This window comes from Colobus angolensis, unplaced genomic scaffold, assembly GCF_000951035.1.
Source record: "Colobus angolensis palliatus isolate OR3802 unplaced genomic scaffold, Cang.pa_1.0 Scaffold211, whole genome shotgun sequence".
Classification (NCBI taxonomy): Eukaryota; Metazoa; Chordata; class Mammalia; order Primates; family Cercopithecidae; genus Colobus; species Colobus angolensis.
The window spans coordinates 237,593-256,255 of record NW_012115278.1 but is presented as its reverse complement, the minus strand read 5'-3'; the positions used below and the strand labels follow the sequence as shown (position 1 = coordinate 256,255).

Genomic DNA, 18,663 nt, shown 5'->3' with positions numbered 1-18,663 from the left:
ACCCTCCCGCCTGGCCGCTGCCCTCTCCCGGGCCACTGAGAGCGGCGCCCTCCCTGCTCGCGGCCGCCCGGCCCGCTTGACATACCAAGAATAGCTGCACACAATTGTACCTTTCCCGGCCAAGAAACTTCCCCCGCTGGGAAGCGCGGCCCGCCTCCCTCACCTAGCCGGGGCCAGCAGAGCCCGCTACCCGCTCTCCTGCCGCGATCCGGCCCAGCCGCCAGGTGCTCGCCCTCCCCTCCCACGTTCCCGCCCCCTGCGGCGGCCCGGCCCTCCGGGCTGCAGAGCAGGGTCGTGGCCTTGGCACGTGCGGCCGCTTCCCCACGGCGGAGTCCGACCCCCGCTCCGCCCGACTTCCAGTGCGGTGGAAGGAGGGTCCCTGCCCCTCCACCACGGCTCGCCGCTGAGGGTTCGAGCGAGCGGGAGAGTTCCTTGCATTCCCCACTTCCCGCCCGCTCAGCCCACTTTAGGCTGTTTGATGATCGCCCTCGCGCTGAGCGTCAGAACTCCCACCCTTCGTGGTTTAAAGGACACTCATGGGACAGCGAAGTGGCAAGTTATGCGGTATCCGTAGCGGCCCTGGGTAGGTGTGCAGGGCCGCGGGGCGGGAGGCACACGGGTCGGTTTGCGTGGGTCCTTTTCACACCAGTGCTCAAATCAGGTCTCCACAAAGGGGTCTACTCATCTGTCTGAGCAACCTGGGCCCTCACTCCACGCTCCTGAGGCACTATCCAGGCCATAGGTTGATGGCTTCATCTTTGGAGGAAGATAAAGACCAGTTTGTACTCTGCTGAAACGAAAGCAAACCCTTGTTCTTATTTTTCTGGTTGTTTACTTTTTATGAAGAAAAACATTAGATATAGAGCAGAGACTAGTAGAATACTACCTAAAACCTAGCGTCTGTATTTAACAACTATTTGCCTTTTGCCTCATTTATCACCTTTTCTGCTGGTGGGTTTTATTTTTTAATTTTTAAAATTATATTTACTTGTTTGTTTTTTGAGATGGAGTCTCACTCTGTCGCTCAGGCTGGAGTGCAGTGGCACCATGTCGGCCCACTGCAACCTCCGTCTCCTGGGTTCAAGCAATTCTCCTGCTTTAGCCTCCCGAGTATCTGGGATTACAGGTGCCCACCACCATGCCCGGCTAGTTTTTTTATTTTTAGTAGAGATGGCGTTTCACCATGTTGGCCAGGCTGGTCTCGAACTCCTGACCTCAACTGATCCACCCACCTCGGCCTCCCAAAGTGTGTGTTTGTTTGTTTGGGGAAGGAGTCTCTCTCTGTCGCGTAGGCTAGAGTACAGTGGCGCTATATCGGCTCACTGCAAGCTCTGCCTCCCGGGTTCATGCCATTCTCCTGCCTCAGCCTCCCGAGTAGCTGGGGCTGCAGGCGCCCGCCGCTTTATTTTTTTTAGTAGAGACGGGGTTTCACCGTGTTAGCCAGGATACTCTGGATCTCCTGACCTCATGATCCACCCGACTCGGCCTCCCAAAGTGCTGGGATTACAGGTATGAGCCACCGCACCCGCCCGTTCTTTTTTGCTTTTTAAGTTTTTTAAGAGACAGCTCTGTTGCCTAGGTTGGAGTGCAGTGGCGCCATCATAGCTCACGGTGACCTTGAACTCGTGGACTCAAGCGATCCTCCTGCCTCAGCCTCCCAAGTAACTGCAACTACAGGCAAGTGTCACCACACCCAGCTAATTTATGTATTTTTTGTAGAGAGAAGGGTGTCACTATGTTGTCTAGGATGGTCTCAAACTCTGACCTCAAGCAGTCCTCCCACCTTGGCCTCCCAAAGTGCTAAGCCATCACACCTGGTGGAGAGTTTTAAAGTAAAGATAGGAAATTTCACCCCTATATGGTACCATATACATAACATTTTTTAAAGGACACTTTCCCACTTTGGGAGGCCGAGGTGGGCGGATCACGAGGTCAGGAGTTCGAGACCATCCTGGCCAACATGGTGAAACCTATCTCTACTAAAAATACACAGACAAAAAAGTTAACTGGACGTGGTGGTGGTACTCGGGAGGCTGAGGCAGGAGAATCGCTTGAACCAGGGAGTCAGAGGTTGCGGTAAGCCAAGATCACACCACTGCACTCCAGCCTGGCGACAGAGCATGACTCTATCTCAAAAAAGAAAAAAAAAAAGAAAGACACTTTCCTACATAAACATAATGCTATTTGCACACCTAACTAAAACTAACAATAATTATCAACTCATATCAAATTCTTCCAACTGACCCAGAAATGTCTTTTACAGCTGACTTACTCAGACCAGGATTCAATCCATGACCACCCATTGCATTTGAGTGCATCTTTTTTAACCCAGAAGAGACTCCTCCTCCTCCACACTCCCCCTTTTTTTGGAATGACAGTGCCTTGTTGAAAAAACCAGACTGTCTTCTGGATTTATCTTAGACTTCTTTGTGGTGTCTTCAACATATTTCTCTTCTCTCTGTACTTCCTGTGCTCTGGAAGTTAGCTCTAAAAGCTAGATTGGAACCTATCTCTTCTGAGTAAACAGTTCACCCACATTCTTCCGGATTGGGGTGATGGTTTTTGTTAGGTTCATTTTTGTTCAGCCATTTTTTATTGGCACTATCTCTAGTCTGTGGGTCTGTTTAAAAAAGCTGACAAGCAAGCTTCAGGAATACAACTGTTCCTGCTGAAAGGGAGGCCACTGACTGAACCATCTCTTCGCCTCCTGGCTACGCTCTGATCAGGCCAAACCCCAAAAGAAAATGGAATGATGAAAGAAACTGGGAAGATATTTCTCTCTCATTGGCTATTCAAAAACTTTTAAGTGCGGCGAGGCACAGTGGCTCACGCCTGTAATCCCAGCACTTTGGGAGGCCGAGGCGGGCACATCACTAAGTCAGGAGTTCACGACCAGCCTGGCCAACATGGTAAAACCCCGTGTCTACTAAAAATACAAAAAAATTAGCTGGGCATGGTGGCAGCCATCTGTAATCCCAGCTACTTGGGAGGCTGAGGCAGGAGAATCGCTTGAACCTGGGAGCATGGAGGTTGCAGTGAGCCGAGACCATGGCACTGTACTCCATCCAGCCTGGGCAACAGAGCGAGACTCCATCTCAAAAAAAAAAAAAAAACCTTTTAAGTAATTAGTGAATACCTCATATGTGCTAGATGTTATAAGTGATACAAAATTTTAAAATTCTAGATGCTGAATCCTATGCATTATTCAGTCCAGTAGGACATTCTGCAAGCTTCACAAGGATTATTATTCTTAGAGTTAATATATACATACATTATACTATTTAAAGCCCCTGCTGTGTAACTAGCTTTGGGGGTGGCAGCCCAGAATGTTAAGAAGTGCACAGCCTTGGGGATCTGAATGCCTTACAATATTAGCAAGCTACCAGAATCACTAAGTTTCCATTTCTTCATCTGAAGAATGTGATAATACTTCAAAGGATTGTTGTGAGAATTAAATACGATGGTGGATATAAAAGCGCAAGATATTGCTTAGAATAGATGCTCAACAAATGAAGGTTGAAGGTTATTTCCCTTTGGTCTCTCTTTCTAACAGGGTGTCACATTTTTCCTAAAAAAATAGGAATTTCATGTATTTGTTCAAATAGTTATATGGAAAGGCTGGAGGATTTTGCAAATCCTGTTTCAAGTCGGCTCAGGCACCAGTCACTGCTTGGCATCTTTAATGTTGAAAGTTTGCAACTCAGAAGACCCAAATATAATTCTTTGCCTCCTAATATCAGTCATTAGAATGTTTTACCCTTCTGGAAAGATTTATACAGCTCTGTAGAGAAAAGTACAGCACCTGCCTTAGGAGTTTGAAATGAAATTCACAACAACAAAACATCAAAATATGTATTTATTTTCCAAAGGAATTTGAGATACCTTTCAATATTTAAAAATGTAAAAAAGTACAATTGTCATATATTGATGCATTCGTGATTAACTCTTGATGGGAGAAAGAGGTACAATCTTTCTGGAAGGTCACTTGGCAATAAATATAAAAAGTTTTTCAAATGCCCACACTCTGTCCCAGCAATTCCACTTCTTGGAATTTATACCAAGGACCTGAGCAAACATAGATGTACAGAATGAAGTAATGGTGGTAGACACAGAGATGCCCCATAGGAGTGTCATAGGAGGACTTGCTTCACAGGAGGATTTGCTGCTCAGCCTTGGAGAATGTGGTCAACTGATACCCCTAGCTATCAGCCCCTTCAGAGTTGGCCTCAGCTGCAGAGTGCAGCCTCACCTGAGGTCCTTCCCCTCCCAGGACAGCCCTCATCTGGTCAGTGAATGACAAGATTATAAAAGCCTAGCCATTTCCACCCAATGGGACAACACTCATAGGCCTTTACAGTAGACCCTGGGGTCTGCTGAGGCTGCAGGACTGCACCACAGTTCACTTTCTCCCTTGCCCACACTTCCCTCTTCCATTCACAGGAATCTAGCCCTAGTTAATATCTTACACCCCCAATGCCATTTCTGTCAGCTTCTGAGGACTCAACCTGTGATGGCATCAAGCATGACTTGTTAAGAATGAGAATCCCAAAGCTACCAAAACCCCTAACAATAGAGATGGTAGAGTAAATTATGGTTCCTCCATAGAGTGAGATATTGTGCAGTCATTAAGAATGTAAAAAGAGTCCAGGTGCGGTGGCTCACACCTATAATCCCAGCACTTTGGGAGGCCAAGGCGGGTGGATTGCTCAAGCTCGGCAGTTCAAGACCAGCCTGGGCAACATGGTGAAACCCCATCTCTACTAAAAGTACACAAATTAGCTGGGCATACTGGCGCACGCCTGTAATCCCAGCCACTTGGCAGACTGAGGCACAAGAATTGCTTGAACCCAAAAAGCAGAGGTTGCAGTGAGCTGAGATCGCACCACTGCACTCCAGTCTGGGCAACAGAGAGAGATTCTACCTCAAAAAAAGAAAAAAAAAATGTAAAAGGACATTCAGTGGCACAGGAAAGAGTTAAAATATATTGCAAAGTGAAAAAAGGCAGGCTGGGCATGGTGGCTCATGCCTGTAATCCCAACATTTTGGAAGGCTGAGGCAGGTGGATCACCTGAGGTTAGGAGTTTGAAACCAGCTGGGCCAACATGGTGAAACCCCGTCTCTACTAAAAATAAAAAAAAATAAAAAAAAAAGAAGAAGAAGAAAGAGAAAAAGAAAAGAAAGAAAGAGAGCGAGAGAGAGAGAAAGAGAAAGAGAGAGAGAGAGAGAGAAAGAAAGAAAGAAAGAAAGAAAGAAAGAAAAGAAAGAAAAGAAAGAAAAGAAAGAAAAGAAAGAAAGAGAAAGAAGGAAAGGGAAAGGGGAAGGAAAGGAAGGAAAGAAGTGTATAAAGCACCTTAGTTTGGGTTAGTATTTTTTAAATGTTTAATTTTGGCCACATAGAACAATTTGGGAAAAACATCACTGAACTTTTGACAGTGGTTATTTCTTTTCTGTTTGTTTTGTTTTGTTTTGTTTTTTAAGACAGGGTCTCACTCTGTCACCCAGGCTGGAATGCAGTGGCTTTCATTGCAACCTCAGCTTCCCGAGCTCAAGTGATCCTCCCACCTCAGCCTCCCGAGTACCTGGGACTACAGGTACATGCCACCACGCCTGGGTAATTTTTGTATTTTTTGTAGAGACGGTGTTTCGTCATGTTACCCAGGTTGACTGCAAATTCCTGAACTCAAGCAATCCACCCGCCTCAGCCTAACAAAGTGCTGGGATTACAGGCATGAGCCACTGTGCCCAGCCACCAACAGTGGCTATTTCCGAGTGGAGATTTTGTACCTCTCTCTCTTTTCCAAGTGTTTTTACAAAAGACACGTATATTACTTTTATAAATAAGAAGATCTGTATGACACAAAAATAAAATTGGCTTTCCATATCTGCAGGTTCTACATCTGCAGATTCAACCAACTGTGGATCTAGGGGGTATGGAGTGGGGAAAACAATGAAAAATAACAATACGACAATTAAAAAGAACACAAATGTTAAAAAATACAGTATAACTGTTTACATAGTATTTACATTGCATTAGGTATTGTATTAAGTAATCTAAAGATGATTTAAAGTGTGTGGGAGGACTGTGCAGGTTTTATGCAAATACTACATAATTTTATATGAGGGACTTGAGAATCTGTGGGTTTTGGTATGAACAGGGGATCCCAGAACAAATTCCCCCAAATTCTGAGGGATGACAGTATGTCCAAATTTGACTTCTACCTCATCCCACAACCTTCAATCCCCTCCTGCCTTTCCTGACTCCGTAAATGGCACCATGCCTAAAATTTGAGGGTCATGCATGACTTTTTCATCTTTCATCCCAATGCCAACCCCATTCCCAGTCTTGTCAATTCTATTAATACTACCTTAGTTCAGTCTCTCATTAACTATCAGTTAGATTTCAGAAACAGTGATGACCTTCTTGACATCTAACTCTTTTTAATTTTTTTTTTATTATACTTTAAGTTCTAGGGTACATGTGCACAATGTTCAAGTTTGTCACATATGTATACATGTGCCATGTTGGTGTGCCGCACCCATTAATTCGTCATTTACATTAGGTATATCTCCTAATGCTGTCCCTCCCCCCTCCCCTCACCCCACAACAGGCCCTGGTGTATGATGTTCCCCTTCCTGTGTCCAAGTGTTCTCACTGTTCAATTCCCACCTATGAGTGAGAACATGCGGTGTTTGGTTTTCTGTTCTTGTGATAGTTTGCTGAGAATGATGGTTTCCAGCTGCATCCACGTCCCTACAAAGGACATGAACTCATCCTTTTTTATGGCTGCATAGTATTCCATGGTGTGTATGTGCCACATTTTCTTAATTCAGTCTGTCATTGATGGACATTTGGGTTAGTTCCAAGTCTTTGCTATTGTGAATAGTGCCACAATAAACATATGTGTGCATGTGTCTTTATAGCAGCATGATTTATAATCCTATGGGTATATACCCAGTAATGGGATGGTTGGGTCAAATGGTATTTCTAGTTCTAGATGCTTGAGGAATCGCCACACTGTCTTCCACAATGTTGAGCTAGTTTACAGTCCCACCAACAGTGTAAAGGTGTTCCTATTTCTCCACATCCTCTCCAGCACCTGTTGTCTCCTGACTTTTTAATGATCACCATTCTAACTGGCAAAGGATATGAACAGACACTTCTCAAAAGAAGACATTTATGCAGCCAACAGACACATGAAAAAATGCTCATCACCACTAGCCATCAGAGAAATGCAAATCAAAACCACAATGAAATGTAACTCTTAAACCACCAACACACTCCCCACTCCTGCCCCAATTAACCAAGGACTCCCAGTGGCCTTTAAAAACCATCTGATGGTTGCCAGCCCATTAAGTGGTGTCCTTCGGGATCTGCTCCTGCCCACTTCTCTAACCACGTCTTAACCTGAGCTTCTGCCTTTTCCAGAAATGTGTTTCTCTCCTTCCCTTTGCCTTGCTTTCTCTTACCTATTCTTCCAGGCTCAATTCAGGCCTCTTCCTTCTCAGAATTCAAAAAGCTTAGCAGATCCTCCTGAGTGAGGTGAGACATATATCTTCATTATGCAATCATAGCCCCTTTCACAAGGTATTATATTGCCTCTTTTCCTCATTGAACCATAAGCAATTTAAGAGTACCTGGTGCCTGACATATATCTAGTGTTCAACAACTGTTTATTATCTGGAATGTGTATATGTAAAACCTATAACTTCACGTACATAATAATGCATTGATAACAGCACAATAGAAAATATCATTGCTTAGTGCCACTGATACAAGAATTTCCTTACAGCAGGGCCTCTCAACAGAAAGACAATTGACAATCTGGGTCGGATAATTCTTTGTTATGGGGATCGTCCTGTGCATCTTGGAGGTTTAGCAGGATCCCTGTCCCCTACCCACTAGACACCAGCAGTATCCCTGTAGAAGTGATAACCAAAAATGTTTCCAGACACTGCCAAATGTCCCCTGGGGGCAAATCAGCCCCCCCATTGAGGACAACTATTCTACACAGAGAAACTGGCTTTGTCAGGAAATGCTTTTCTACAATAACAGTGAACCTTAGGCCCAAGTTTCTTGCAGCAAGTGGTGGGGTGGTGGGGGAGAGGAGTTAGGATGAATTGGGCAGAAAAAGGCTACTCTGTGTTGTAAAGGAAGAAAGGATGGGGCTGAATGGTGCCTGGGCAAAGATTGTAAGAGAAGAGGTCCTGTTGGCTGGAAATAATTGAAAGAGGAAGCAGATACAGTGAGAATTCTTCTAATAAAAGAACTGAATTTTGTACTGTGATTGGTTATGATTCAAAAAGGTGCCTGCCCTTATAAGCTCAGAAATAACCAACATATGGATTTTGTGTGTATTTCTCATGCTTATATGACAGCTTAGTTAACACAAAGAAAGACTCCTAGAAGGTAGATTAAAAATATATTTAGTAATAATTATACTTATCCCATCTCTACCCCATTTGTACCCACAAAAAATACATCTTCAGTGTCAGTAATAAGAAGATGTGATGTTGTCAGTACTTACATAATGATATTCAGACAAGAAGATTCAATTTTATATTTGGAAATCAAAGCCAGAGAACAAAGAAGCCAAAATGTTACAGATAATGATTAAGAAATGAACATAAGAGGGAAAACATGTATGCACCAGAAAGCAAAAGGAGAAAGACAAAGTGAATCCCATATGAGAACACTCCTCCAAAAAGAAGACAAACCTCCAGGAAGTTTCCAGTGCAGCTTTAGGATGATGAATCCTACAGTGGACGAAGGCAAGGGTCATAAATTTGTCTTCTGAAGCTACTGGATTGTTAACCGAGAAGGGATAGATGAGAAGCCCTTTAGTTCTTATCGACCTTCGTCTCATGTACACAGACATCTCATTAAGAGATCAACTGAGATGGTAACTTTCAAAACATGGGACCAACCCCATAATTTGAAAAGCAGTTGGTTGCTTTCTTCCTACTATAAAGGTCTTAAGGGTTTTGTTTTTTTTTTTTAACAAGTAGAGGGGTTTCCTGTCATTGAACTAAAATCATTTAACATAAATCCAAGACCTTTTTTAAAGGTCCCCCATTCTAGCTAGATTTGCAAAACCACATTATAATTCTCTAAGTGATAGCAGTGAGATCAAAAGGACTTACCCTAGAATTAGCTTTAAAATAAACTATTGCAGCTTCTGGGAACGAAGAAGGAGAGAATGTGTGTTTACTAAGCTTCTCTTCCTGAAGCCCATGAAATGAAAAAAAAAATAAAGTCTGTGTTTTCCCTAGAAGGATATCTTTAGTAGGGATAATCAAAGATAAAAATAGTCAAGTGCAGTTTTCCCTAAAATACATTTGTGTGTGTGTGTGTATGTTTATGTTTTGGTAAAGAATTTCTACCTGATCTCTCATTAACTTTATTTGATAAGATAAATAACCTTACTATCAGTTCAAATTGTTTTGTTAAAAAGGCAGGGGAAAATATTTAAGCACAGTATGCACTATATGATTAATATAGATGCTCCTCAACTTATGATGGGGTTATATCTGATAAACCCATTATAAGTTGAAAATATTGTTAAATATTTAACCTACCAAACATTATAGTTAGTCTAGTTTCCTTAAACATCCTCACAACAAGTACATTAGCCTACATTTGGGCAAAATCATCTATTTTAAAGCCTATTTTATAACAAGTTGTTGAATATCTTATGTAATTTATTGACTACTGTACTGAAAGTGAAAGAACGGTTGTATGGATACTCTTAAGCACGGTTTTGGCTAAATGTGTATCTCTTTTGCATCATCGTAGTCAAAATATCGTAAGTTGGGGACCATCTGTACTTTAGAATTGTAATTGCAATTCTTGTTTACATTCTGAAATTGGACTCAGAAATGAAACAACCCATACATTAGAGGAAATTTATACTTCCTATAAAAGTTTAAACTACAATTTTTATAATAACCCCTTCATTCCCCTATTCTATTACTACTAGGTGGATAGCAGTAATATTTTAGCTTCAAAAAGGAAAGGATAGTACCTATGGTCGACAATAATGTATTGTACACTTAAAAATATATTGGCTGAGTGTAGTGGCTTATACCTGTAATCCCAGCACTTTGAGAGGCTGAGGTGGGTGGATTGCTTGAGCTCAGGACTTCAAGACCAGCCTGGGCAACATGGTGAAACTTGGTCTCTACAAACAATACAAAAATTAGCCAGGTATGGTGACGTGCAACTCTGGTCCAAGCTACTTGGGAGGTTAAGGTGAGAATGGGTTAAACCTGGGAGGTTGATGTCATAGTGAGCTGAGATTGTGCCATTGCACTCCAGCCTGGGTGACAGAGTGAGACTTTGTCTCAAAAAAATTATGTGTGTGTGTGTGTGTGTGTTAAGAGGGTAGATGATATGGTTTGGCTGTGTCCCCACCCAAATCTCAACTTGAATTGTATCTCCCAGAATTCCCATGTGTCCTGGGAGGGACCCAGAGAGAAGTAATTGAATCATGGGGCTGGTCTTTCCCCTGCTATTCTCATCATGGTGAATAAGTCTCATGAGATCTGATGGGTTTATCAGGGGCTTCTGCTTTTGCTTCTTCCTCATTTTCTCTTGCTGTCACCATGTAAGGAGTACCATTCACCTCCCGCCATGATTCTGAGGCCTCCCCAGCCATGTGGAACTATAAGTCCCATTAAACCTCTTTTTCTTCCCTGTCTCGGCTATGTCTTTATCAGCAGTGTGAAAACGGACTAATACAGTAGGTCTCATGTCTACCACAATAAAATTTTCAAAAACATTTTTTAAAGGAAAGGATTAAAGACTACAGACTGACTGGCCTGGAGACAAGAGACCAACTTGTATTCCTAGGTTTACCATTATTGTTTATCTGGGCCTCCACTGGAAGAGCACAGTGATCTTAAGCTAACCTCACCCTCACCTCTACCCAGTGTGAAGAAATCTTACAAAAAGCTATGAAATGAAGTTCTCGGCTGGTCTTCACAGCTTCAGCATGACCCTGAAATCTTCATTTGTACGAAGACAGGTCTGATACTCCCTCAAGAGTTGAAAATAATTATGGGGAAGCCTTGGAGCCAGCTCCATCAGAAGATTCCCTACGAAACAAGGTAACGGAGTTTCCCTGAACATGAAGTTCAGTTTAGAATGCACATAAGGATCATGAACAACACCACATGATCTCTAAGGTAAACCATCAAAGTCTCTCCCAAGCTCTTGGACTAGAGTGTTCTATCCATCACTATACTATAAATCTCTTTGGTCTTTGTGGATAGAAATAGACCAGTGAGGCCAAACTACTCCAAACTCATGTAACTGAAATTCCACAAAAAACGAATCTGTGACCCTAGGGCTTTCTCTGGACAGAGGGAGAAGACATCTATCTACAGCTTCATTTCTGCTTACTGAGAAAATCAACTGCAGAGGAAGCGCTGCCTAAGACTTTAATATGAATCAAAACCACACACATGCACACACACACACACACACATCTTCTGCTGGACCTTTACATAGTTAAAGGGCTATCAGCTTCTGTTATTTTAAGAAGTGCTGTCATAATCTCTGTTTGACTTCTGCGGAGATAGGTCTCTGGGCATGGTCTAGATAATCAGAAGAATAGGAGGAGAAAGGCAAATAATACTGCATAAATATAAAAGGCGATTTATTGTGGAAAAGAGAAATTCTTTGCTAAACATATTTGCCTTAGAGAAATCTCTCTGTCCCTTAATATGTGTTTAGACTGTCCAATACTTGAGAATAACTGTTTGACCGCGGGAGATCTTGTGTGAATGTGTTTTATTCAAAAGGTACTCAGAGAAGACCAAAAGAAATCAGGAAGAATAAAAAAGACCATGATTACTTCCTACTGGCTGAGCAACCTCAACACAGGCGGCATTTCTCATGCCGACCACCATCCTATATTTTTGTGCTATAAAATATTCACCACTGTTCCCACCACTTCTACTACAATTCAGACTCTAGAATATGTAACCCTGTGTGGATCCTTGTGTCTAAGGGTGTTGATATGGTTTGGCTGTGTCTCCACGCAAATCCTGTCTTGAATCGTAACTCCCACAGTTCCCATGTGTCATAGGAGGAACCTAGTGAGAGGTAACTGAATCATGGGAGCGGGTCTTTCTCGTGCTGTTCCCATGATAGTAAGTCTCACAAGATATGATGGTTTTAAAAACGGGACTTCCCCTGCACAAGCTCTCTTCTCTTGTCTGATGCCATGTGAGACACACCTTTCACCTTCCACCATGATTGTGAGGACTCCCCAGCCACGTGGCACTGTAAGTCCGTTAAACCTCTTTCTTTTGTAAATTGACCAGTCTCAGGTATGTCTTTATCAGCAGCTTGAAAACAGACTAATACAGGTGGGGTTTCCCTGAACATAAAGTTCTAATAAGTTCCAGAGTGAAAACAAGTCCTTCAGGTAGTGAGTAAAATATTCTTAAAGTAAGGGGGAAATTGGCCCTATGAAACATTTATGAAAGGTGCTCTCTCCTACAAATGAGAGCAGGCAGACCTTGACATACAGCAGAGAGGCTAGGAAGCTGGATAAAGCTGCAAAGGTTCTAATGTTTTTGCCTCAGATTTTGGAAATAGTTGTATTCAAAATATAGGTTTACAGTAGTGGTGAGCATTGCTGTACTCTAGTTTTCTCCTGAAGTGTGGAAACCTTCAGTAAAGGTGGATACATAGCTCTACCTTATGGCACCTGGAGGGTATGCCAATGCCCAACCAGAGGCAAAGTGCTACCTGGGAAGGATCACTGTCTGTCATAGATGAAGAGACTGAAACAGAAATTGAGAATTCAGCAGAAGCAAACCATTGAACCAGAGATGGCTGGAGATATGCTCACTCTTGATAATCCATGAAGATACTGGAGGAAGACTGGGATGGTCATTCAAAACATTCTATTTGAAAATTAAAGGAAGTGTAACTACAAAAGGTTGACTATTTAGGAATACCCCAAAAGACACCCGGTTATTATGCATCAAAAACTGACTGTATTCTCTCACTAGTAGAACAGACTGAAAAACAGCATTACCCATCACGTCACCTTCCAAAGTTGCATTCCTGGTTACACTAGAGTCAGATTTCAGTAATTTTTATCTCCCTATAACATTTCTAAAAACAAATCTAAATTGGTAAATTTCAGCAGCCAAAGTTTTCATTGTTTTGAAAGAAAAATTTTACTTGATGATACCTAAAATAAATTGCCAATTTAATTTCTTTTTAAATGCTTATTCAGGCACAGTGGCTCATGCCTGTAATCCCAGCACTTTGGGAGGCTGAAACGGGCAGATCACTTGAGGTCATGAGTTCCAAAACAGCCTGGCCAATATGGAGAAACCCCATCTCTATTAAAGTACAAAAATTTGCCTGGTGTGGTTGCATACACCTGTAATACCAGCTACTGGGGAGGCTGAGACACAAGAATCACTTGAACCCGAGAGGCAGAGGTTGCAGTGAGCCGAGATCACACCACTGCACTCCACCCTGGGCAACACAGCAAGACTCCGTAACAAAAAAAAAAAAAAAAAAAATGTTTGGGCCTTTCTGATTCTGCCTTAGAAAATACAGAAAAATATTACCTTAGTGAGAATAGTCCTTCCTGAATTTTGTTCAGTCCTCAAAATTATATCTGTGTAAAAAGTCATGACTAGGAAAGTTAAAAAACCAATACAGAAAAAAAAATGAAAAGTAATCAACAAATATTTATTGAGCAACAACAAATATTTTACTGAGTTTCCAAAGCATGATACTATTTAGTAGAGATGCCAAAATAAATAACTTCTGGTCCCCAAAAAAGTCAAACACAATTATATGCCCAATAAAAAACTAACAATATTTTAAGTTTAAATTTTAAAGACACTTAAAATTATTTTTGCATTTCTAGTGGTTTGCAAGAATTTCATATCATTTTTTAAATAACTGCAATGTCAAATTAATCTTTCATTTTAGTTTCTTCAACAAAATAATTTTATAGTAACATTTCGTGCCTGCAAAATTATTTGCCAAAGAGGTATTTTGTTCATTAAGCCCTAGTGGCCTAAGAGAAGTTTATTGAATACTAAACCAAAAAAGCAGGAGTTACTAACTTTAAGATCTGCTTTCAGTTGGTATCCTGATGTATTCAGCCAACACAATAAAACACCATAAAATTTTACTATGCATAACGAAATTATTGAAAATCAAGACCCATTAGTATGTACTATGCTTACTGCCAGATCTACTGAATGTATCTAATGTCAGGTTAGGAGCGTGGTCGTAAATCAGTGTGACACCTGCCCTAAGCATCCGTTTCTGGTTTGATCCCTTGAAAGGAGCTCTAGACTTATAGTTCTAAAAGTAGTTAAAGGCATCATCAGAGTAGAAACATTTTAATTATGAAGGTAGTACTTACAGACAACTATAAGATTTAGAAAAATAATGAGAAAAAACTTTTCAAAGCAAATTCCAGCAGGACTTAATAATACTGGACACACAAACCTACAGTGGCTTTGAGTAGCTCAGTTGATGTTTCTGCATGTACTTACCACCTTGTATGTGAAAGCACCTTAGAAACGACAACACGTCTTATGCTGTTATCATATTTTCTACTACAAGGCATATTCTACCAGTGCAAGAGATCAACAATGATTACAAAATTGATAAAAGGGAGTTAAAAATTTCCAGTCTTGTTGTTACTGACAGCAAAAATTCAAGTTGAAAATGCCTGGGAGGGGGATGAATACCCCATTTTCCATGATGTGATTACTATGCATTCCATGCCTGTCTCACAATCTCTCATGTACCCCATACATATATGCACCTACAAAGTACCCACAAAAGTTTTAAGAGAAAAAACAAGAAAATGCCTGGGGATAGTCTACAAAGTTGACTTAATTTTATCTCAGTTGCAGTATTTACTTCTTGCCTTCCTACTGACCTCTTTTCCACCTACATGTGTTCCTGAAGAAAAGCCAAATGGAGATGCTCTGCCTTAGTTCTTTCAAAGTAATAATATAAAAGTATTCAAGGAACTATTATGACGTTTTTTGCTGCAGATTCTGTCCCTGAGATACAGCCAACCCACACAGATGCAGACATGAGCACATATCAGTTGCTCTCAAATTTCCAGAACTCCGAGCTCTGTTCTCTGGAAGGGAGCATCATAGGACATCCAACTGTAAAACGTGAAAATGTGGCATATCCTAATTTTCTTCATAGCAGTTGTAATAAAAAATTAAAATTACTTTAGACCATACCCATATATTGAACTTAATTGAACTTGTCCTATCACTCTAGCACCATACTGAAATTCATCAAAATTCAAATAGCTATAAATGAAACATGAATGGTAATAATAACTTCAGATGTTGAAATAATTGCTCAGGATGATTTAGATTCTATAAACATAGTTATCAAAAAGAAAAATAGCATTCTTTGCCCCCAAGAGTAAAAGATTCAGATAAAAATGTTTTCCTAATGAGCAGTGTGCTTGGGTATAGTATTATTACAGGAAAGATCAAAATTCCAGTCATCCTTGGTAAATTGCATGTCTGCTAACTTCAGCTATTTTGGGATTTTTTAAAGTTAAACCATTTCTGAGTCACAGAAGAAATATGCACGGTTCCCCTGTGCATGGAAACAAAATGCAATCTATTCATTCCATCTCCTTATTTAAATTCTTTTGAAAATTAGGTGAATCTGATGATTCATGAAACAATCTTTGAGACTACTTTCAATATAGCTTATTGCAGTCTTAGGATGATGGTAATAATAGATACCATTTGTGACTGCTGGACTTTATGTACTTCATTTATAATTCTCATACAAAATCTACATGAGAATCTTTTTGCTTAAGGTATTAATTTGCCCAAGACCACTCAGAGTAAGTGCCAAGAATAAAACCAAGTCTCACACCAAAGTTTGAGCTCTACCCATGAAGCACTGATTTTTACATAATTGTTAGAGATCCTAATAATGTCTTTTTTTTGTACAGCCACTATATTGTATGCCATAATCTCAGTATCATGTTCTCAATCAAGCACTGTGAGAACACTGACATTCTATATTACCAAGACCAGAAGTTTCAAAGTGAAGCAATTTTCATAACGCAGCCATTTAGCGGGAAATGTTATCAACTGGATATTTGGAAAATTATGTTTCTCTCTTAAAAAGTTATATCAGATGGGATGGATCTCCAAACTCAATATGAGAGGTATGTATTTCTCCTGCCCAAGATTCACTTCCCCAACTGGGCTCTAGAAAATCACTATAAGTGTAACCCTGGGGCCAACAGCCTTAAGGTTATCTGGGTGCTTGTTAGAAATGCACAATCTCAGGTCTCACGTACCAGCTGAATCAGAATTTGCATTTCAACAAGATCTGGAATCTCATATCCTCATTAATGTTTGAAATGCCCTGCTACCCTACCCCAGCCTAGATTCCTAATTATTCCATTTCTTTCCTGTTTTCTTAATTTCTCTCTATTGGTTTTTATTTTTTTCCCTCACATGAAAACATTATTTTAAAAAGTCCTCTGCTGAATCTGCACCCTCATTCCCCTCATTTTTCTTCTTTTCTCAACCAAGTGCCATGAAGGAGGTTTCTATAATTCCTGAATCCATATCTTCTGTTCACTTCTCAACACACTGCAGTATAGTTTAGTCACCTACCAAATATCTGACCGTTACTATGTGCCAAGGACTGTATTAGACTCTGAGGATAAAATGGTGTACAAAAGCCTTGGTCCTTGTCCTCGAATTACTATCCTCAAAATCATTTTGATATAGATCACCACTGATTTCTTGAATTGTCACTTCTGGGAAGCACTGTTTATTCATTATCAGTAAGAGAACATAACTGTCCTCCGTAAGCCAGATATTGAAGAGAGTTTGCAAAAATATAACAGTGCCACTTTTCTCACTAACTTTTTTAAGAAAATATTTTTGGGGCCAGGCGCGGTAGCTCACGCCTGTAATCCCAGAACTTTGGGAGGACGGAGCGGGCGGATCACGAGGTCAGGAGATCGAGACCATCCTGGCTAACACGGTGAAACCCCGTCTCTACTGAAAATACAAAAAAATTAGCCGGGCATGGTGGCGGGCACCTGTAGTCCCAGCTACTTGGGAGGCTGAGGCAGGAGAATGGCGTGAACCCGGGAGGCGGAGCTTGCAGTAAGCCGAGATCGTGCCACTGCATTCCAGCCTAGGCAATAGAGCACGACTTCCTCTCAAAAAATATATATATATATATATTTTATAAAAATGTTATTTATGTTAACATGTGATAGGCTTGTTTTTAGTTTTAAATGAACAAATATTCCTAAAAGTTATTTTAATTTCTAATAGAGATCCACAACTCTCGAGGCTGCTCAATAATTTTTGAGTATAAGGGGCTCCTGATGTTAAAAAGTTTGAGAACAACTTATTTCATATTAAAACCAGGTGGTTGCTCAATGATATAGTTTGGATATTTGTCCCTGCCCCAAATCTCATGTTGAAATGTAATTCCCAGTGTTGGAGGTGGGGCCTGGCGGGAAATGTTTGGATCATGGGGACAGACCCCTCCTGAATGGCGTAGCACCATCCTCTTGGTGCTGTCCTTGCACCAAGTGTGAGCTGTTGCAAGATCTGGTTGTTTAAAATTGTGTAGTACCACCCCTTCACCCTCTCTGTTGCTCCTGCTTTCACCATGTGATGTGCCTGCTCCCTCTTCACCTTCTGCCATGATTGTAAGCTTCCTGAGGCCTTCCTAGAAGTCTCTAAGCATTGCTATAGAGCCTGCAGAAGCTGTAGAACCTGCAGATCCATTAGCCAATTAAAACTCTTTCCCTTACAAATCACCCAGTCTCAGGTGTTTCTTTATAGCAATGCGAGAATGGCCTAATACATTCAATAAATCCCCAGTATCTACATAGGCATCAACTCTAGAATATATAATACATATGAATAAATTGCCCTAAACATTTTATCTCCTATGTTTGATTAATTTAGCTAAAGAAGTCACTTTCAAGAGATCAGAAGTAAGATGGCCAAATAAAAGCCTCTACCAACCATCCTCCCCAAAGGAACACCAAATTTAAGAGCTAACTACACAAAAAAGCACCTTCATAAAAACCAAAAATCAGGTGAACAATTACAGTACATTGTTTTAACTGAAAATCCCTGAAAGAGGCACTGAAGAGGGTAGGAAACAGTCTTGAATTGCTGACACCATCATTCCCCTATTCCCCAGCAGCAGTGAATCTGTATGGCTTGAGGGAGGGAGAGTACAGTGATTATGCTGCCCTGTCACAGTGGAAAGCAACACTTGGCAGAACTCAGCCAATGCCCACAGAGGGAGCATTTAGACCAGCCCTAGCCAGAGTGAATTCATCCATCTCAGTGGTTGGAACTTGAGTTCCGGCAGGCTTTGCCAGTGCAAGAAGCTCAACTGCTCTGGAACCCTAAATCAACTTGAAAGGTGATCTAGGCATCAAAGTCTGGACTTCGGGGGCACATGACCTAATGGGGGACATCAACCAGAGCAGCCAAAGGAGGGTTTGCAGCACCGCTCCTCCAAGCCCAGGGAGCATAGCTCACAGTTCTGAAAAAGACTACTTCCTTCCACTTAAGGAAAGGGAAGAGTAGAGGACTTCATCTTACAACTTGGAAACCAGCTCAGCCACAGTA

The 18,663-nt window shown here is 41.3% G+C and overlaps 1 protein-coding gene across 1 annotated transcript in view; it reads left to right on the top strand.

Annotated features, from left to right (window-relative positions):
• The window catches only part of LOC105512431, a 15,272-nt gene extending 617 nt beyond the window's left edge, over positions 1-14,655 (top strand). The window contains exons 2-3 of the mRNA XM_011942885.1: positions 95-583; positions 14,612-14,655. Coding sequence (XP_011798275.1) covers positions 95-574 — 480 coding nt within the window. The 3' untranslated portion in view covers positions 575-583; positions 14,612-14,655. The remainder of the gene's footprint in view (positions 1-94; positions 584-14,611) is intronic.
• The last annotated feature ends 4,008 nt before the right edge of the window (positions 14,656-18,663 follow it).